This window comes from Hippoglossus stenolepis, chromosome 3 (genome assembly GCF_022539355.2).
Source record: "Hippoglossus stenolepis isolate QCI-W04-F060 chromosome 3, HSTE1.2, whole genome shotgun sequence".
In the NCBI taxonomy this organism is placed as follows: Eukaryota; Metazoa; Chordata; class Actinopteri; order Pleuronectiformes; family Pleuronectidae; genus Hippoglossus; species Hippoglossus stenolepis.
The window spans coordinates 15,375,941-15,398,946 of record NC_061485.1 but is presented as its reverse complement, the minus strand read 5'-3'; the positions used below and the strand labels follow the sequence as shown (position 1 = coordinate 15,398,946).

Genomic DNA, 23,006 nt, shown 5'->3' with positions numbered 1-23,006 from the left:
TAAGGTACAGTCGAAAACATGTGAACTCTGTAAATAAATGACTTTCAGCACAATGACTAAGTGAATAAACATGCTTTATTTCATTGTTCAGACGTTACACATGAATCTTGTCAGAAGCATTTCAATGTGTAAAACACTGGTGATCTGTTTCAGGCAATAAAGTGGCTACAGATCAACAGACACAATATCAGGCTAAATTAAAAAATCTAAATCAAAACATAAAACTTTATGAGAAAAAATATCAAATCAACAAACATAACTTTAAAGTGAGGTTGTAATTAATGCACTGTGAAGTGAGTGCACAGAAATAAAACTGAAACAGAAAATGTTCATAATAGATCGTAAACTATTATTCTGTGAATAATCGATTTGAAACGTGACAATTTGTGGTTTTATCTTTATCTTTTCTTTTTTCTAATCAAGGTAAAGCAGATATATTCGGTCTCTATAAACAATCTGATACATAAACTTACTATGGCCATTTTTCACATTTTTCAGACCAAGCAACTAATTGAGAAAAATAATCGGCAGCAGTCAATAGTGAAAATATCATGAAATTATCAGAACCATGATCAGAGATTAGTATTCGTGAGGTAGGGTGCACTGTGACGTGAGTGCACAGATGAGTGACTCTGTGGTGTCGTGGACGTTAGAACAGTAAATAACCTGTTGTGAAGATGAATGGATGGAGGCTGAGTGGATGGAAAACATTTTGATCCAGATCCTATTCGCTTTCTGTGATAATGTATGGCAGCAGATAGACTGTCATCAAAAATGAGGTCAACAGGGTGGATGTTAAACATTGTAACTAGTTAACGGTCGATAACAGAATGAAGCTGACATAATTTAAGCAATGTTCTTAAATATATTTTGTGCTTTCGCCTGTGGAGTAATGGTATCAGGACAAGTCAGTGTGGATCACATAGACTGTAAGTAAAGATGGACGACGTGTCTTCACTTCCTCCAACTATCCAGAAATTAAGCCACAAAACCCGGGATACGAACGCTGCCATCTTGTGCATTTGGAGGCAGAGTCTGTGCAGCAACGATCGGGGGGGGGTCGCAGTAGCGAGGTCCCGCCAGTACCTGCGCTCGACCAATCGCGAGTCAGTCTCAGCTGTCAATCATGACGCTGCATAAAGTTTTTTCTTCATAAAACAAATAATCAATTAAAGCCAAAAAACTTAGCAGAAACTTATTACTTGAACAAAATATAATTTAAAAAATGACAAGAATACATCTTTGACATCTTTTTGGTTTGGTCCGTGTCCCATCCACTAACATGGAGGAGGTGGGGTTTATGACCTGTACTGCAGCCAGCCACCAGGTAGTGATAGAGATGCTTTGAGGAGCCGTCATGTCGTCCATCTTTATACACAGTCTGTGGTTGATCAGTCTTTGCATCTAACAAAAACAAAAAAGGTCACCTGTGCTTATGTAGAGATGTTTTATGAATCTTAGTTTTTATGCAGAGACAGTTTTTGGCTTTACAGTGAGAGGTATCAGTCATGCACCTTTTGTCATGAATGTTGCATGTGTACTTACACAATAAGAACAACCAGGGATAAGAAATAAAAAATGAGGGAAAACAGTTGCTGCGATATTAAAAACAGACAGAGGTGACAAAAACACTGTTGTCAAATTATTAAAGTAATAAAAACAAAAGCTAAAAACTATAAAACAGCATTGAAAAAACCCTCTATTTTCATGACATAGGCTCTAATCCATGATCAACAGCAACAAAACTAAGTGTCAAACCTTGACATCCATAATTTGTGAATATAAAATTTCTTATCTCTATATTGCCTTTAAAAAAATACACTTTATACATGAAATCCTATCATTCACGGCCCATCGGGTTCAGCGCACAACTCCAGTGCTTCCCTTGAACCCTTCTAATCTACTGTCCTCTTCCTGAATCATGATCGATTTTCACCTTTCAATCTTAATATCTATAAAGCAAACACACCTAAAACATTACAGCTGTTTATCCATATAAAGGCTAAAGTTTTTCTGATTCACTATCTTCTAATCTTGGCATCATATATAACCCGACAGTAGTGTCGAGGTTTAGGAAGAATGTTCACAGTTTGGTGGGAGGTTGGACAGTATCCAGTGACAGGAGAGTGGTTCAATAACATGATGACGGTGCGAGACAAATATATGAGACGTGTGATCCCAGCTTTTACCAGATTTTGGGATGAGCTGGAAGCAAATGCTACAAGAAACCATGTGACGGTCTCAACCATGACCCAGCAGGGTTTACTCATGCCCACATGGCGAGTCCTATATCTGCTGTAATATTCACCACAGACAGATTTGTGACTCGTAAGCTGGTCGGCAGCCCTGATTTAGTTAAGATGCTTTATGTTTCCGCTTTGCTGTAAAAATCATTCTCTCCTGTCATCACTTCTTCATGCAGGCATGCAAACACGCACTTACAGCTGAGAGTTAAAGACACATCAACTCCCCTCCTCAAAAGAAGGCCAAGGTAAAAACTGTTACACCAAGCATGCAGCTGAGTGGTTTCAGTTCCACCGGCGTGGACATTACAACAGCATAATGGTCGACTGTACAATGACCGAGGAGCAAATATGCAATAGGTGTTTACATGAAAACAAATTTGGAGAGACGTGGGCGTGCGGGGCCCAAAGCTGAAAATGAAAAGGCACTGTGAAGTCGTGGTGCGTATGCACAGTGCATGGCATGCAGGCGGAAAATAACCTCCACGACTTTCTGGGGAAAGGAATGATAGTCATAGGGGCCATAGAGGTGAGGACGTTCTCCTCGGGCAGCACAGAACTCCTCCACACTTACTGGAGCCGGTTATAATGGACAATATACATTTTCCCTTCATATCTCTCACAGAAATATCAAAACAAAATTATTTTACTGGAACTTATTTCTGTTTGCTTCATGGAATGTCTGCAGTCAACCACAGAAAGGCTGCGTCTTTTTTCAGGGCTGAGGATAAAAGATCTGAAACCATGCACCATGCACGGCTGATAATCAGCACTGCTGCATTCAGACAGAACAAAACCAAGCCTTACGCCACCGGCCAATGTTTGGTGTGTAGGTTTGTCAAACTTTCAACAACAATCTCATAGATTTATTTTATTTATTTCCGTATAGTGAAGATGGATATTATTTAGGAGCATGACTGTAAAGAGGAAGATAAACAAGAACAACAGAACAGGTTTACTGTTCTGAATGTGTAAATGTTGGTTGTCAGTATTCTGTAAATTTATACTATATATTTACAGAAATACTGCTTTCAGACATGTTCTGAACTCCAGATAAACTCATGAAATCATCTGATAGGGCCGTATTTGAGAACACAAATGTCCAAGTCACTTGATGTGGACATTATGTGGAGTTCCTCCTGCCAGCACCCAAGTAAAATGTCCGCAGAATCTCAGAGTAAGACCATGTGATAACACAGCGGGAGAATATCCGGAGGATTCACTGCAAGCAAGTCGGCAATGTTAAGGATGTTTCTGACACACAACGGACCAGAAACTGGAACACTAGTATTAATTCAGGATGAAAATGAGAAGCCAAATGTGTATAAGACGCAGACAAAGACCAAAAGACATTTGAGAGCTTTTGGTGATAACAGCTGATGCCGATGTCGATGTGCTGTAAACAAAAACATGTGATCTCCGCAGCAGAATTCACACATCCTGTCCTGCCTCCTGCATGCAGCGCCACATCTCAGCTGAACGCTGAAAGATGTCTGTGTTGTTGTGAACGCGTCTAAGCGGAGAATCTCCTGCTGCGTTCTTCATCTATGAAAGTTAAACTTGGGAGAAAGTGCAGACCCCATTGTGCAGACATTATCTGGCGTTAATGTCTGAAAACTGCTTATGTATTAAATTTGATGAAAATATATCACTGAATCAGTGTTTCACATGATGTTATTATATTATTATTATTCCATTATATTACCCACTATATTGGATGTATATATATTTATATGACATAAACTGTGGTCTAATTTCTCCCAACACATTTCATAATAAACAAAAATATTTGTATCCACAGATTCATTTGTGGCAGCCAGTCCAACCCATGGACTAAACAAGAAAGCGGAGCATTGTCCTGGCTGTGTGGCCGGTGAGGTAAACACTGGCCTCTAAAGTGTTTCCCTGCTGTTCATCACAAATCCATCCCTGCTGACCCTCCTCAGGCTAAATGTGACAACATGACAAACAGAGGTGGGGAAAACTCAAGTATTAATTTGATATTTTAACAACTAAATGGATTTACAATCCATTTGTGCAACATAAAAAAATGACTCAGACAAACGAAGTTGATGAATGTGGAGGCTGTGGCGCTCTAGCAGCACTGTATCCTTGGCGTTTTCATATCTGTGTAGCTGTGCGGCATACGTCTATAGTGATGGCTGGTGGGGTTTATACTGTATGTAAAATGACTCTCACACTGCCCCTCCAGTGTCATGCTAGGTTTACCAGAGGCGACCGCCAGTGACTTCAGCGCTGACTGGGCAGAGGGCCCATGGTCAGAGGGCCCATGGACAGAGCGTCCTCCTCATCGATAGTGTCCAGCTCCTCTGTGCGCACGGCCTGGGTGACGAGTTGAAGCTCCTCGGAGAGTGTCTCGCTGCGGTACGCCACGCGGATATCGGGGACGTTGGTGCGGCGGATGTCGTTGCTTATAGGACCCTCCTTGCAATGTTTGGGGCCCAGCCAATAACGCTTGACCTGGAGTCAGGAGAAAGTACAAGAAAATCTGATGCAAGTAAAATACAGATGAAAACAACATCTGACTGGAAGCGACTGGACACGTTTAAACAGATGAACTTTTAGAGATAAACAAATGAAATACACTGAATGAGAAGAGATATAAACTGTACCTTGTTTGAAAATCCGCTCATAAGAACACTGTTTCTTGCCAGCTCACACATGTCACAGGAACTCAGTTTCCACACTTGCGCAGCGATACTGTACTCCTCCATTAGAGGCTCCTGGGCGCACACACACAGACACAGACACATAGACACACACACAGACACACAGACACACACACACATTATGTAATTTCAACCTCCTCACTGATCTTGTGCATGATGATGTGAACAATGTTTAATCAAACACTCCTTCATACTGACCTTGGTGAAGTGGAACTGAAGGGGATCATCAGTGGACAGAGATATCATGAGGCCTCTGGACAGATACTCTGGCAGTGGGTTGCGGTGATAACTGAGGAACAGGCTGTTGTTACTCAGTGGGGACATGGCAATGCCAATTTGAGCCAGGTAGTAAAGATACTGCAGCACCGGGGCCTGACAGTGTGAGAAACATAAGAGACACACAAATGGTCACAGGTTGATATGAGAACATCTTTGTCTTAGATTTCTTAACAGAGCAGTAGATTGGTAGCATTGACATCACTTCTCACCTGCTACTGAATGCAGCAGCTCACCACTTATACACTCAACAGTATTCTTTCAGTTGTATCCCAAAGGGGATGAAATTCAGTTGTTCATGTTAGTGTGTCTTCGTATGACGTAAAATACATTATATTATCATTACTATTAATATATTACATTTAAAAAAATGTGAAAGTTTACCAAATTAGATATAGAAAACATTTCGACTTTTACACAGCAGAACTTTGTAAAGTAAAAAACAATCACTCCAGTCGGTTCCGCCCTGACCTTTCTGAGCAGCAGCCCATGGGAGATGTTCTCTGAGAGGAAGAAACCTGACACCAGGTGGTGGATCGGCCCCGCCTCCCCACAGTGAGGTCGCAGGACAAACGTATGAAGGCCTCGCCGACTGTGTCAGACAAATGTATTTTTAAAAACATCAAAAACACATACATTTATGTTTAATAGTTTTTCTGAATTGTTATTGAGTTAGTAAAGGTTCTTATATGTGATAAAGGTGTCCAGCTGGCTCGGTCATACCTCCGCAGGTGGTTGAGCACAGTCATGTTGGCGTAGGTGTAGTAGAGGTAGTAGGAATAGGGCGGGTTGGCCTCATTTGTCCAATTGGCCGGCAGCGGACTGTCAAGGTTAAAAATGTGGTGCTCAGGTTTGGACTCGTCGTCCACGCTGTCAAAGCCCACCACCTGCTCGGACATACGAACACACAACAAAAAAACGACAATCGCTCAGTTTCTCCAAGTGTGAATTATCAGCACAGCCAGGATTTCATGTGAAGCGATACCCACATGTTCGAGGAAGAGATGCAGCTCGGGATGACTGCCGGGGTTTATTGTGACTTCAAACAGAGGCATGAAGATGTTCTCCAGCATCTCCTGGAAATTAGCCAGCTGCTTCTTTGTCTGGTACACGTCACTGGAGAGGCAGGGATTGAACAACGATACTTGTTATTATCGCAAAGACTGTTATTATTTGTTTTGTAAAAGTGACAACAACCTTATTTTCGATGTAGATTTTATTGTAGATTAAGTTATAATCCATGCCTCTGCTAGTTTATTATAGTTTCATGAATTTCAAAAAAGTGTGTTTCTCTTGAGTAGGCTAAAACCATGTAGAGGGGATAACAACACACATAACACACAGGCTGGATCATGTACCCACAACCTTCACTATACCAAAGTAGTTGATTCCTCTTGGTTTATTCTCTAATTCTTTGTTTGATGGACATCTACCGACGAGTAACCGCATGGACGCTGGAAGTCAGTCAGAGTTGATAATAAGGCTATTTAACAACAACAAGATAAAAGCAGTGCTACAACAAAATAAATTTGTTATTATTTTAAACAGCCAAAAACATTTTATACCAGTTTTTCTATATTTCACACAACACCGGGAAGTAAACTCGGCTTTAGGGAATTTAAAGGAATATCTAACTCACTATTACAATCATTAAAATCCTTACAGGTCACATAAAACATTACTTTCATCACATTCTTCACTTCTCCATCAGAAAATACACTGAATATTCTGAAGATAAGTCAAATATTAGAGAAAAATATGAAATTAAAAAGGTTAAGCCCACTCCTGTGCTACTCTGAAAATGTTACTCTAAATAAATGACAAGAAAGGGTATGTTTTTTGCCTTGCAGTTGCAGCCCCTTCCTAATGGGCACCCTGACTTCCAACGTCCTTGCCAGTAACATCAGTAAAGGACCCTCAATCCTTAGACATGTTTATTGATTATGTCCTCATATGTGCTGAGATCATAAACCGCAGCTACATGGTAAAATAAGCTGGATGTTTACTCACAATAGACGGGGCACCTGGATAAGCCAGCGCACATTATCAGAGTACACTCGGTGTTTCACAGCCCACTGAGACAGCTTGTCCCATTCGTCTCGGGAGCGGCCATAGATAGACAGACGCATCTCGGAGTTCTGGTACTTGCTCTCCTCCAAGTCATACAACACCTCCTGAACAGACGTTACAAGACAAGAGATACAGATTTATGAGCCTGTACATTTATTTCGGATTTGTAAAAAAAAAAAAAAAAGGATGAATGAATTTGTTCACACCTTGACTATGTGTGCAAAGTATTTTCCTTCGATGTGGTTGTCAGTCTTGATGAAGATCTCTCTGAGGATGGATTCTCCGATGGGGTTGTATTTGGCGTTAAACTTGTCAAAGCGATGGAACGTGTTACGGTCCTGAAAAGTAGGAGAAATCAGTTACATCTGAATTGTATTTATATCACATTCATCCAACATTATTTCTTAAACTAGCACAATTCCTGCTGGTGCCTTTTCTCACCGCATGCATGTCGAGAGTGTCAACACTCAGGTCGAAGGCAGTGAGGTTCATGGTCTCGAACACGTTCTTGAGGGTCTGACCCCGGCCGTGCTCAATGTGAACGATCTCCCCAGGGTACTTCTTCATGGCTCTCTTGATGAATCGCAGCAGGTGCTTCTGGTTCATACAGGACGATGCATGTATATGCGTGTCCACCTGGGGTGGGCACAACGCAGAACCACAACAACAATGATAACATTGCCTTATAAGATGGAACATTGTAGAATGGTATTTTTGCAGATGGGGTTGGCAGGAAATAACCTTGTTGCTACTAGAGTGTGGATACCAACGGGTTTGGAAGAATCTGTGTCATTAATAAATTGTTGTAGTTGTGGGATTGTTGTAGCCAAGTGATATCATCATAAACATAGTGATTTTTGATCAACAAAAATAAGTCCACAGACAGATAATCTAGTAAAGAGAGCAGCGGCTGCAGTTTAATAGCTCTTGCCTTTCGGATGTTGTAGAAGTCTCTGTGAGGAACCTTCTTCTGAGCAGCTAGCTCCTTCATCTCGTTCAGGAGGATGTGCATCTGGAACTTAGAGCTCAGGTACTGGAGGCGGCGGTAGCAGAAAGACTTCCTGTGAACACCATACAGAGGAGACAAAGAGGTTTTTCTTTTAAAAACATACAATGAACCAATCACACATTTGAAGATACTTTCGAAGAAACACTTACACTGGCCCGTTAATGATGAGGGACATCATCACATTCATGTCTCCGATGTACTCCTTCAAGTCAGGATATGGCAAGTCCAGTTCTGCACTTCTGAAAGAGATTATTAAAGTTTCACAAACAGACTCACTATTTTAATTAATGTGTCATCATACAGGTACAAACACATACTGGTCCATGTTGCTTTTGTTGGTGTAGACATGAACTACTCCATCCACCATCTTGCATCCATATCCTGTGTCTGCTGGCATGTTCAAGGGGTCCTGATTGTCGTAGGGGTGTGTCTCTGAAGCCGGTGCGTGGACGGGGGCATCTGGGAAAACAGGGGGTTGATACTGAAACATTTTTTCATGCTAGAATGAAATGATGATTTAGAAACGGCTGTGGTGAAAGTGACAAACTGTAAGAATTGAGGAGAAGTGGTGGGAGTGTTTCATATTTCCTTTACTGTTCAGTGTTTTGCCAACAGTGTATGTGTGTCTGCCAACATACCATTATCTACAGGGGTCTCTGCTATATCATCATAGACTCCAAAATCCACAGACTTCATCCCGAGCTCCTCTAAGGCGTGAGCTGTGGTCTTACAAAAGTTCTGCATGGATCGGTTTATGTACTTCTCCCGAATGAATAACGCCTTCACCACGCACTTAGCAGCATCAAGCAGGTCTGTGAAGGGGACCTGGAGAGACATTACATTATAGTTATGACATTGGGTGCAATTGGAACTTATTTTGTTGGGGTAATTTGACTGCATGCGAGTTCATAGAGGAATCAAAAGATGGCATTTCAGTACACTTCATACACGAAAAACTCCTCACCCCACATTTTTCCTCGCCAGATATTGAGACCCGCTGGTATTCGCGCTCCAGTGGCATTTCTCTCTCCATGAAGCCATCGTCGAAAGTATCCACACTCTTATCCTTCATTAACCTGAAAAGATTCAGAGGAAAGTAGAATGTAAAACAAGAGAAAGGAGGACAAGAAGACCAAGGTTGATAACATGTGGAGGTATGGAGGACGTGTATTTAGACACCTTCATTTAATGCACATTTTAACAATGAGATCAGATCAACCTAGAGCTGTATATGTATATTATACATTAACTACATAAATATACAGATCTGAAATTGTCATGTATGGCAGCATTTAACATTTGTTGAACAGTTTCTGTCCTATCCTGCATTTTCTGAGACCAGAGACAAGTAGAAAGGTGTGTACTTCAAGGAGAAAGGATGCATCTAAGCTTAATTAAGGGTATTAAAGCAAACACATACTGTTTGTAAATGAGGTATTTCTGTGAATCCGTTTAGATATCAATTTAATATACTAATGCAGTTGCAGATTTGCTGTTTAGGGATTAAAAAGCAATGGAACAAAAATACTCATTGAACATTTACCAAGTCACCAGCAGGGGGAGGATAAGGTTCATCTCAACATTATCATGCTGATAATAACACCAGTCCAGAGTTCCTAAATACTGCAGACTTGACACTGATGAATATACAATATTGATCAAAACTAACCAATCAGGTGAGTTGTTGCAGTACGAACAAAATACAGATGAATTCAAAGAAAATAAAGAAGCAAGAAGCAGAGCTCACTCACTCTAGGTCTGCCTCACTGTCGATTTTCATGAAGTCCTGTTTGGCGCGGAGCAAGATCTCTGGCTCAAGCCTTGGGGTGATATGCAGCAGCGCAGCAGAGTGTGGGAAAGGCAGGTGGCAGACGAGCATCAGAGGAGGTGAGAAAGATTTAAGCACACAAAGTGAGAGAGACCAAATACAGAGCACCCACAGACACACACACACGAACAAGAACACACACACACACACACAAACAAGAACACACACACACACAAACAAGAACACACACGCACACACAAACAAGAACACACACACACACACACAAACAAGAACACACACACACACACACACAAACAAGAACACACACACACACACAAGAACAAGAACACACACACAAACAAGAACACACACACACACACAAACAGAACACACACACACACACAAACAAGAACACAAACACACACACACACACAAACAAGAACACACACACACACAAACAAGAACACACACACACACACACACACACACACACACACACACACACACACACACACACACACACACACACACACACACACACACACACACACACACACACACACACACACACACACACACACACACACACACACACACACACACACACACACACACACACACACACACACACACACACACACACACACACACACACACACACACAGGTATTAATTGATCCAGGTACAGAACTTCTATCATCAGTTAGTAGTTGTAAACCCTGATTGGTAAACAAAGGCTTGCGGGGGGGACATATCAGATAATCACCCAAACCATCGGCTTAGCAGTGAGCCCGGCGATGGAGACAGAACCCACCTCCTCAAAAACGTTTTTTTAGAAAAAAAACAAACACCAGGACAGGTGCCACCTGCTAGCTAGCCCAGTTAGCTGATTGCCGGGGTTAGTTAGCCCACAAACTGGAAGTTTGAAGCTGATAAGCATGTGTGCATGGGTGGAAGCAAGTCTGTGTAAAAGTCTGGAGGGGTTGTGTTTGCATTTCCTCACTTGATGTCCTGGCTGATCTGCCGCTCCAGACGGTGCCGCCGCTCCTCGAGCTGTTCGATGGGGCTGTCCTCCGGGAACTCGTACGGAGCACTTCGCATCTCACTCTCTGCCATGCTGCGTGTGAACAGCTCCTGGTGTCAACATAAATTTGACCATTGTTGGTGCCATAAAACAGGAAACAGGTAAATTTCCATGCAGTGGACATATGGAAAACACTGAGATGAACATAAAACCACCTGCTACATTCACTAACTAAAAATAAAGCCATTAATAGCCAGATAATAAACTGGTTTCAGATGTTTTTCACAATCGACAGTAATCATTTGGGGTTTTACAGTTTTGCTGTTTTATATTATTGGGGTTTTTCTGCAGTCAGTAAATAAGTTGACATATAGTATATTAGTTAACTTTTGTTTTTTATATTTGCTTTGTTATGGATTAATATTTTCATCGATCCTTAAGGACTTTTAAACCTTCCAACTTAAATTTTCATAGTTTAAAAGTCATAATAAATATCAGTGGCATCTGATTGAAATATCTGACTGATAGAAAAGTCCTGATTTCTAAATGAAACAATATGGCAGGTAGCTTCATTTTGTTTAGACCAGCTGTGTGTGGACATTGAGAGATGTTGAAGTGGGCTGTCGGGGCTTTGCAGGACACTTAATCCTCAGAGCATTTAACATGCTGGGCATCACGAGGGCTGCCAAAAAGAAAGACAAAAAATCCATAACAGAAGCCGCAGAGAGAAGCACTAGGGGGCTGTGGATCAAGAGGGGCGGATCTGTTGGCAGCTGCTGCTGGAATGTAAGCTCGGGTCTTATCAGCCCTGGATCAATCACCTGAGCGAGTGGGTCTGAGGATAAAAGACCAGTGACCGTATAGGAACATCATGCAGGAGAGGAATGAAGGGTTTTGCACCAACTCACGTTTTCTGTTTGTGTAATTTTACTGTTAAGAAACAACATGTGTCTGGATTTAATTTCCTACCTCTGCAATCTCTTTGTACTTTTCGTCCATGGATGTCCGCAGGTCAATCGGGTAGTGTGTGAGGGAAACAGGCGTCCCTGGCAGGGATCGCTGGGGCTTGAGGGGCTTGGACCCAGATGCACCACACAGATCTGTAAAGCACATTATGGTGATATCAACACAGAGTCTTTGTGATGTTCTGTCTTTACTTTCAGATCATGTGCCCAGTAAAGGCAAAGACAATGGATTACAGAAATAATGACAAACTGCAAATAATGTGGCTTTGCAGCCAAAAAAACTAATTTAGTGCTGATCTCATTACGCTTTTCTGTGATCAATGCACATTCTCTAAGCAATGTGAAACTTCAGCAAAGTAAAAATACTTAACCGCTGTCTCGTGATAGTGTGTATTGTCAGTAGGTTCCATTTTGCCAGTGGTAGTTACATGATTTACTTTTCCACAACTGGAGACACACATTGCAATTTAAATATGTAGTTTTGAACTTAACCATCATTTATCAGCCTTTTCTCGCCACATGTTAAAGACCACATCTAAAATTATTTTCTCTTTTCTGCAACTTATACTCTACAAATGTTTTCTTTAACTTAGGTAGATCTTAAGTAAAATGTAGGTTAAGTAGTTGTACTTCTAAGTAAGTAATCGATCCATCCATTATCTATATAGCTTATCACTTTGAGGGTCACTGGGAAGCTGGAGCCAATCCCAGTAGACATTGGGCGAGAGGCGGGGTCCAACCTGGACAGGTCTCCATTGAATCGCAGGCTGACATAATGGATTCTAGAAATCGTATGACTCCTACAGATGCATGGTGTCTACCAGAAAGTTCTGTTACCAGGTTAAACGTTCATGTTGCGTGTAGTGATTGACAGAATAATCAGGCTGATTGCTGGCTGAGATAAGACAAAGTTGGCAATTCTTTATCATTTCACAATCTACGGAAAACAGAGACAGACAGACAAATGACTATGATTTTAACAAAGACATCTAGAGAACGTGTTCTCATTATTGAGCAATCTTTGGCCAAGAACTTTTTGTTTCCTTCCTTCAGGTTCATGAACACATTGGCCCATTTTCTTGAAACTAAACAGAAGACATCAAAGACGAAGACACCAGTTTCAACACAGTCAGGCAAAGTTAAACAAAGTCAAGTGGGGCATGACTACCATTACCTCTCGGGACACTGACTGCAGCTGTAATCTGCAGCAGAGCATGAAAATCCTTGTAAATATCCAACAACAGAAGGCGGATTAAGGGAAGACAGCTGCAACAGCAGATACTGTGTCGCTTCACTCACACGTGCACACACTTGAAAAACAATTACCCAGACAAACATGTACATGTGACACGTGTTTAAAAACACCTGAGAGTGACAAAGAGGGCCCCCCCCCCCACTCCAGACCTGCTGGAAACAGATGACGCCAGCTCCACTCCAGACTAAACACAATAGAGGAGAACGAGCAAAAAACTAAATACATCCGTCTCCTGGTGCACAGAGAAAAACCAAGCTCACTGATTTCTGTGTACTTTCTAAACACAGCCATATATTTAACTTTAAGAACTATAATTTAAAAAGTAGAACATTTAAGTGCAGACACAGCAATTCACTCATTCACCTATGAGTGAGGCTTTGTGTTTGGCCTGCACCATCTGCTGCCTGCCTCCAACAATGAGTTAGGAATGAGCAGAGAGTGACTTTGCACATTAATTTCATACTAACAACTTTTTCAAGGATGTGGGTGTGATGATCTTCTTAAAATCATACAAACATTTACTCCATTTTTTCATATAAATATAAACAAACCTTATCAGTAAGAAATTTGTTTCTTGATATAATTGTGATAGCAGTGTGTACTAATGGGAAATTTTACCATTGAAAATAGACTTTATAATGAGGTTATTGTTTCCTAATGACCTTAAACAGCCATTTGGAATTTCAAGTTTAACACACGCACACGCACACGCACACGCACGCACACACACACACACACACACACACACACACACACACACACACACACACACACACACACACACACACACACACACACACACACACACACACACACACACACACACACACACACACACACACACACACAGAGTGCGTAGGGTGGCTTTCAGGATGTGCATTTTTTCATGGTGGAGCAGTCGGGGTGGGTGATATAGCCTCAAAATTATATCACGATATTTCAAGGAAATTTGCGAAAAAATGATATTTATGACGATATAGAAAAAAAAATACAGAACAACGTTTTATCGGTGATTGCAGCTTGCAGGCAGCAGCATTTACGTTAGCACCAGGTGTCTGGTTGACCTGGTAGCAGACAAGACCTGTGTGACGGCCTTTCCTTGTTCTAACAGCCGCTGGATCATCTTCTGTCTTTCTGTGACCAGTTTGTGGTCCTGGGGTCCTTCACACTCTTCTCTGAAGATAAAGAAAGATAGTTAGTCTCTCTCTCTCACACACACATTTTAGATCTTTTAGCAGATCAGATTGTCATAAAGCTATAGGTGCACACATTTTAAAGATATTCTTATCACAGATTCCTCCCACAGTGGTGGCTGCACTTTCCATCATCAGGTTTAAAACAGGTTGAATCAACAATCTATTATTTATGATAAGCTAATCAGTGCAAAAGACAAATGAAAGCACATCAATACAATCAATCACATATTCTACTAAAATGAAAGGGACATGTTTATTAACTAAAGGCAGGAATTATTTCGCATGGAAATATGACCCATGACAATAATTGTTTTGGGACTGCCTGCTAGAAAAATGACATTTCTCATAAAAATAAATTACAAGTTTAGATTTCTTAAATGGTAAATGAAACTTACCAATAGCAATGTACAGACGATGGGCAAACAATGACAGTCTGGTCCAGTTATTATGAGCGATAGCTTTGACAACATTGGCTCCGCGGTCTGTTGTCACACACTGTTTGTCCTCTTCCACGAGCTATAAACTTCTTTAAACCACTCGCAACATTTTCGCCCGTGTGATCCTCGGGAAGGAAACTAGTCACGAGGCAGGAGTTGTGCAGCTTCCAGTCGTTATAGATGTAGTGCACGGTCAGGCTGATGTATGGTTTCGTGGATCAGCTTGACCACAGGACTGTGGTTGAGGCAGAAAAGTCCACCGACGATACTGTAGGTGCTAGTTTGTGGCAGCATTCTTCATACATCGCAGGCAAAGATATGTAACCGTATCAGTACTCTACATCCACGGTTTGCGCTTGTCATATGAAGAGCCACTAGCGAGAGCCACTAGCGAGAGATACTAGCTAAAGATACTCCAGCAATGCTCGGTTGAGTCGTTTGTTTACTTTTGGGCCGCACATCAGCAGTTGCTTGTGTCTCCTGCTCACGTGCCTTCATAGCCTGATTGTACTCAACGGTGTGTTTTCGCTTGAAGTGGTGAAACAAGTTTGTTGTGTTTCCCCCTTTAGCAGTAACACTTTTCTTGTATATTTTTTCCACACTATTGATGTAGCTCGTTTTTAGGGAAATCGCTATCGGAGGCTGATACGCTGCTCTCGCTTTCAGGCATGTTTGGGCTTTTGACGTTGTTGTGCGCGCCAGGGAACCTAAATGCGTCATAGCGTTGCTATATCATTAATATCGTGATAAGACACTTTTTTATTACTTAAAAATGTATACCGGTATTATCATGGATGGTATGATATGGCACAGCAGATAAATTCAAGTATACAGACAACAACATGTTGTCTCCAGTGTAATACCCATGTAATCCCCTGGCCTTTCCACCTCATATGTCTCGTAATCCAGCACCCCGACTCTATTTATCTCAGTGACATCACTGTAGTGGGATGGGAATCAAACCCATGAGCTATAACTAAGAGGCCATGATGAAGTCCAAGTACAGAAAACACTTTAGTCAAAGTTTAGTCGTGTGTCAACATGGGACTCAAAACCAAATCTTGTGTATCCTCATTTCCTCTTTTAGGTAGTATTTCTATTAAGACTTTATATAAAAACTTTTGGTTCTGGACAGGAAACCTATGCTCTTACATCACTTAAAACACACAATTTACTGCGTGTGTGTCTATTCATATTTTAAAGTGAAATGCTTCAAACCATCCATCTTAATATATGAGCTTATTACTTAGGCTGGAGACTAATATTGACAAAGCTCTCCTCTCAGCGTTCTCTCACATCCCTGGGACCTGAGTCTGCACACCGCCCACACACAGTGCACTACAGTTTCTTTGAACCCTCCCAGAGAGATAGTCATCTATCTGGGAGCTGCCTCTGCTCTATAACGATCAATACCATCCCTCCAACCCGTCTCGTCCTCCCTGTCCCTCAGGCCGAAAGCAGAACTAGAAGTAGTCCAACAAAACATTTTACCAATGAAAATATTCCTTGACCAGAATTTATAATCAATTTGTCAATTGTTATTTAGTCCAATATGCTCTAAAAGTGTATTTTGATGACTGAACACCTTTCACCACCAGCCCCACATTGCTACCATGTTATCCCAAACAGGCCTATACTGTGCAAGTCTTTCATTGTGATAATAAACTGTACAATATCTGTAGATGTAATGAGACTTGGCTGCTTCTGTGGAGACCAACAGTGCTTCCTTTACTTGTATATATATACAGATATGTCCCAGTTTAATTTCGACATTTATCCGGTGTCTCTCTATATCTGATCAGTGTTTGAGTCAAGAAATTAGAGCATGCTAACTTATTAAATGACCTAATTACAAACGGCATGATAGTCGGCTAAAAACAGACCTTGTTGCTACACAACTATTCTCAGTGCAGTGTTCAGGAACAATTTTCTGCACAATTACTTAACATCCAAGGTGAATGGATTTTTGGTGAATACACCAGGCCACGCACTGCACTTATTTACATGCATCTCAATCTGTTGTGCTTGGTAAACAAATACCAAAAGGAACAGACAGACCGGTCGAGGACATTTTTAACATGTTTGAATATTCATTGCTCTACTCTTTGCACAGGATTCCAGCCAATGTGGATATTTTAACCAGTTCACGCCGAAAGCAATAATGACAAAAATACACTTTTAGTTTAAATCGTGCTTCATGTAACCTCACAATGCCAGATTGCAATTCCCCTTTGCCATTGAGCTTTGACAGAGCTTCAACAAGTATAACCATGAGTCTCAGGTTCAGTGCTCAATAGATAATTGATGGTTCTCATTTTCACTAAGGTATCAACTTTAATCTTTGAAACCTAAATCTAAAAATCTGCAACTGGTAGGAAGTTGATATCTCTTGTGGCTTAATGCCGAAAATGGCAATAAGCCACCAACACATTTTATTTGTAACCTACACTTAAAAAACAAAAGTGTATGTAATGCTAGCTGCATGAAGAAATTAATGAATGCTCTAAGAAAGCAATGTTTGTTTCTTCTGTCCTTCCTTGTTTGTCTTTGTCTATGTTTACATTAGACACACCCTCGCATGCCATAAATTCATGGGCATGTCTATTATGCCTGTTTGCAAATACTTCTTCCCTTTTTCCCTGTTTCATTATATGTGTGACTAGGGCAGCTGTCAGAAATATGCATGATGAAGCTTTATACATCTTCCTCCCTGCAGCAGAACACAGCCATTGTCCACATGACCCTGTGGACCTGAAAGGTGTGTGAGTGGCCAAAGCCGACCAAGAGCCAAGACAGTAAAAAAATAAAAGCTTATAATTATTATAATCATTATCATGATTCTCTGATATACATAAAAAAAAACTGAGAATGGTGTAAAGTATGGCAACATTGTTGACATGAAAGTATTCCGTAAATAATATTGCAAATTCCCATTTACAATCCTTAGAAATTGTGATCCATCAAGCCAAAACAAGAACTTACATAGCTAACTTATAATTACTGCATCATTTAGACATGTAAGCACTAACACAATGAGCTTACATCTGCTAGCATTCAACCACAAAATAAAATGTAACAAATCAAATAATGAAAGGCCATTCACGCAATTGTTCCCATAAGAAATTAGGCTTATGCTAGCCGAGAGTGTTGTGATGCAGCAGTGAAGCATGATGGGCAGAAAGAAAACTGTTGCTGGCATTAAACAAATACTCTAGTGTGTGTTTTTGTGAATCGGTTTTGGTCGGCTGATTGTGCTGCCAGTGTTTGTTTTTCTTTACAGAATTTCACTTTATTCCCAGAGAGGGAGAGTGATGACAACACGCTTCAGACGTTCCTTAGCAACCACAGATGAGAATAAACCTCTACTTTGCGGCCTTGTCTTGAGGATATATCTCTCACACACACACACACACACACACACACACACACACACACACACACACACACACACACACACACACACACACACACACACACACACACACACACACACACACACACACACACACACACACACACACACACTTCTGAGTGCAGGTGTAAGAGACATTTGCTTTAACTATTACCCCTTCATATAAAATAGAATATTTGAGAAGAGATGAGTAAATCACTCGTCACTGCCAGCACATACATAAACACACACACGTCAGCTGTTCATACCCTTATAAACAGCAGGAAGGTCAACATGTTCAAGTGGACTTTTAAAAACACGTTACTCCAGCCCTGTCTGCCTGCTCACACACATATGTTACCAAAGATGTTATGTTGAATATTTATTTTCTTCCACTTTCAGTAGCAGCTGTTCAGCAGTTGATGTTCTGCTGCAACAACAACCTCTCTGGGTTAGTGCACACTGGTGCTTAACCTTTTCCTTATGTTAATGTCTGCGTGTGTGTGTTTGGCCGAGAAACCCACAGAACGCTCAGTGATGACTCCGCTGGGAAATAACACTGCATCATGCTGAACTTAAACAAACAGCAGCAGGACGAGAAACCCCCAATGTTTACTCACTGCAGCAGCCAGACTCAGAACTAAACTATGGACCACGTGAAGCTTTGCAAAGATCAGCATCATAGTGAGAGACCAACATAACAAATCCGTGATGTATTCTTCCCCCCTCCTTACGGTTCCCCATAACTCCCTCATATTGACATCTCCTCCCAGTCTCTTGTGCAGCTTATCACAGTACACAGCAACTGGGATGACTGGCACCCCGTCTGTCACCATGAGCTTACTAGTGCAGTATTTTTGGAGTGAGAAGTACCATGCCCAACACAGAACTGGTTAAACTTCTAGCAACGCAGTATTCACAAGAACAACGCTGTGCAGCGCAGGTCAAGTCACAATTCATGATCTAACGGTCGTGTTGGTGATGGATCGGCCGAGGTTACAGTACCTCTGTGTCACTGCCTTGTCACAGTCTCGGTCGCAGTGGCCTCGTCTGAGCTCTTGCGGGATGCTGGGACTTGTGACTAGGCCTGGGACGGTCGATGCACCCTCCCCCGCTGGCACAGGAGAAAATGACAGCAAAGAGAGAGAGAGAGAGAGAGAGAGAGAGAGAGAGAGAGAGAGAGAGAGAGAGAGAGAGAGAGAGCGCAAATAGACAGGATGTGCTCTCGTGCAGCTTTAACAGCAGGATCACACAAGCCCCTCACTCTCTTCTCTTCTGCTCCTCTTGTTGTAACTGTCGCCACCTCCTATGTGCCGGTCAGACAGTTTCTCCTCTTCTCCTCTGGTTCTCTCTGTCTCTCAGCTTCTTCCTGAATCCCACCGGTTAGTGGAGCATGAGCAGCCCAGCCTCCGAGCTCCCGGGTTTAAATACTGGGTTAGAACGTACCACGTGGCAACAGAAGGGGGCGGTACCGCAGTCCAGCGCTTTATTGCTCTATTGTGCTATAAAATGGAGGTGGCCCTGCGTCTGTGGCCACTCCCACTTCCTCTCCGTCCCCCTCCTCTTGTTCATGAAGACGTCACATGAACGTCAAGCCTCTATGCTGACGTCTTATGTTTATATTTTTTATTTTTAGTTCATCAGTGTTTTAAAAAATCGTTTCATTTTCAATAAAGCTATATTTATCTGCACATAGATTCAAACATTCCTAATCTTGTATTTAATTCATATAAATGAATTTGCATCCTATGATTTATAAGCTCTATAACACTGTTGTTGTGTGTACTTGTTCTTATAGATTAATTATGGCTGTTTTAATTGGCTTTTACATATCAATTTATATTTGAACGCGATTACATGCAAGTCTCTCTCATTTCTGTTATTTATTTTATTCTGCTTAGGGTTGATGAGCCATGTTTCTGTCTGCTCTTTCTTTCATGATTTAAACAATTATGTATTATATAGATATAAAAGATATAAAGTATAGATATAAATGTTCTATACTTTTCAGATGTTTAAAATCAATGTCTGAAAGCTGATCACTTGTGCCTGTGAGGTCAACATCTGTATAACTAAGCACATGTAGGTATCTGTGAGTATAATTGTGGGTAAAACTACATTGCAATGTTGCTTTCTATACTGATCACATGACTCCAATGGACACTGTTTCCTTCCTCTCTCACATGACTGCTGTGTGGCACAAGGAAGGCCTGTTTGCTGTATTTCACGGTGCACGAGAACTCAGCTCAGCCCCTATTTAATTTCAATTTCTTTGTGAAATTTCAAAGTGACACATCAAAGTGCAAAAGGAATTTTCCACATGGAGGTCAAACAAATATTGAGACACAAATGACAGCATGAAAGACATACGCACAACAGGCCCACACAAACCACAGACACACACACAGGGTACTGACTTCCGGATAGATCCCCAGACAAATGGCTCTTCCACATCCGACTCCAGCCGACAATATAAACTACAGTACACACGATTAGGAGGAAACTATAATCACCATGATGTACTTGTCTGATTCGTAAGCAATAGCTTTTCATCATTCATTCTACCCCAACTCAATATTGTACCCAGTTTGAAAGAAGAGAAATATATTCATTTGCAAATTTCACTTCTTAAATCTGGGGAAAGGATCTATTTGTGTATCGTAGCTCAGCAACAAAGAGAAATGTAAAATTCCTCTCTCCAGTTCTGTGACTGCATGATTGAAGAAACTGGTCCGAATGTGAGGAATGAACTGAGTTCTTGGTCTGTGTCACGCTGTAGTTTTTTCCCTATACTTTAACAACTGGGATCAAAAACAGACTTATGACTCTAAAGAGCAGAAGAAACTTTCTGTCCCAATCCTGGAATATCTTAGATACTCCACTAACCACAATCAACACCTACCCATTGCCCACAGAGTTTGAAAAACAAAGTGACCTCTAATTGCTCTGTCAGGGCAACCAGGACCATGGTCAGCCTAAAATGTGGTGATCACTGTTTCCACATCCTTTCTGCTGCAGACTGAGTGGGAAGGACTTTTACTGCCCGGCTGAGGTCTACTGCACCACTGCAAATCAACAATCTATTTCAAGCCTTTCACTTCACAAGACTTCACTTAAAAACAGCGAACACAGACGGGTCTTTACCACACAGTCAACACACTGAATGGTTCAGTGTTTTACACAGCTATACATGTGGTTGGAAATGAACGCCACCTTTTCATTAGACTTAAATTCCAACACTAAAAATATTAAGAGATCAAAAATAAAAGATACTGATCATTTGTGCAAGATGGTTTTTAAAAATTGATTAATGATCATTTTTGAAAAACAAAAAATGCTGAAACCATAAGAAAATAACTTCTGAAAGCCTTGAAGTACATTGTTCATGACTTTCTCTTTGAAAAGGCAAGTAAACAAATATTTTTCATCCCATGACAGCTTTTGGTGCAGGTGTACATTTTAGGGAAGATTAAAAGCTTAGCTTAGTCTTTCCTTGACTTTCTGTTCTGAACTTAAGGACTGAAATAGCATTCCATGTATGTTTGTATGTACTAAATTTCTTAAAATTTCTCAAAAGCACTCTGAGGTGTGGTCTGCTTGAATTGTAATCAACACATTTCTTTACCAAGAGACTAATCAAAAGCACAGTGAAGTAGCTTTGCACAATTTTTCACTCCCTTTCTCCGAGAAAAACCCAAGAGCTGGTATTATTGTTAAGGCCACGTCCATCACATCTAATCTGTAACCCTGCATGAAAACTCCCATGTGAATAAACCAGGACAAATGTTTAAACATGAGGCTCAGGGCTTCTCAGCATTCAGATCAACTCTGTGTATCTCTCCTCCAAACTGCCACCAGGAATGTTCTCAAAACAGCAAATCCTCCCTGTCGTGCATCACACACAAAAACACACTGAAGGCCTCATATAAACACATCAACAGACACACGCAGCCAGCGTGTACACACACTGAAAGTCACACACCTCAAAATAAACAAATACAGACACACACACATATGCACACTCCACACTCCAATCAGTGGGGGGCCAGTCACACACCACTGTCAGTGCAGCTCTCATCATATCTGAATATAGCAAAGAGGAGAAGTGTGTCACTTGACACTGTCAACATGTTGCTAAGCATGCTTGCTTGTTCATCGAGGTGTTAATGTCTAGATCCTTGCCCTAAAGGTGTGTCAGGAACCAAAACTAGAGGTAATAAAAAGAGCGTTGCTTCATGGAGACATGGGGAGGCCTCTGATAACACATGTTACTATGAACTTTGATACAGACTCACATGTATATGCAAACACACCTAAGCACAACCGTCTTTACTTAGTGATACTCTGGTCTTCAAGCTTTGATTTAGTGCCTTGTTTGCTTGCTATAATTGCAGTGGAGGAACGCAATAAAAGGTTCAATTCAACCTTGGATACTTTTAACACACTCTGACGCAACTATGCAGCTAATGTGTCATTACAGTACATTTAGAATTGCCCTCCGGGAACAAATAATGCTTTTTGAATGGAATGAATTGAGTTTCAATTCATTGATTGTTTTATCTATGCAAAGTCAAACGTGACTGTCTGGATTGACCCACAGTTCACCTCACCCACCTCCCTCCTCTGAGTGTGCGTGTGCATCAAGTCTGTGGAAAGCATGTATGTGCAATGCATGTCATTCCT

The 23,006-nt window shown here is 41.2% G+C and overlaps 1 protein-coding gene across 6 annotated transcripts in view; it reads right to left on the bottom strand.

The window, feature by feature from the left end:
• Positions 1-57: 57 nt before the first annotated feature.
• Positions 58-23,006, bottom strand: part of LOC118104462 (AMP deaminase 2) — a 31,289-nt gene continuing 8,340 nt past the window's right edge. For 3 of the 6 annotated variants that reach the window (XM_035151350.2, XM_035151352.2, XM_035151347.2), the window contains 17 exons: positions 12,049-12,179; positions 11,059-11,189; positions 10,040-10,108; positions 9,253-9,364; positions 8,927-9,113; positions 8,606-8,747; positions 8,438-8,527; positions 8,211-8,340; positions 7,721-7,915; positions 7,486-7,617; positions 7,220-7,383; positions 6,199-6,325; positions 5,933-6,096; positions 5,681-5,801; positions 5,132-5,305; positions 4,877-4,987; positions 58-4,724 (listed from right to left, as the gene is read on the bottom strand). In XM_035151350.2, the coding sequence (XP_035007241.1) occupies positions 4,494-4,724; positions 4,877-4,987; positions 5,132-5,305; positions 5,681-5,801; positions 5,933-6,096; positions 6,199-6,325; positions 7,220-7,383; positions 7,486-7,617; positions 7,721-7,915; positions 8,211-8,340; positions 8,438-8,527; positions 8,606-8,747; positions 8,927-9,113; positions 9,253-9,364; positions 10,040-10,108; positions 11,059-11,189; positions 12,049-12,179 (2,411 nt within the window). In that variant the 3' untranslated portion in view covers positions 58-4,493. Of the gene's footprint in view, positions 4,725-4,876; positions 4,988-5,131; positions 5,306-5,680; positions 5,802-5,932; positions 6,097-6,198; positions 6,326-7,219; positions 7,384-7,485; positions 7,618-7,720; positions 7,916-8,210; positions 8,341-8,437; positions 8,528-8,605; positions 8,748-8,926; positions 9,114-9,252; positions 9,365-10,039; positions 10,109-11,058; positions 11,190-12,048; positions 12,180-19,328; positions 19,877-23,006 lie in introns of those variants that run through there. The other 3 variants (XM_035151351.2, XM_035151348.2, XM_035151349.2) reach the window with 3 other exon arrangements.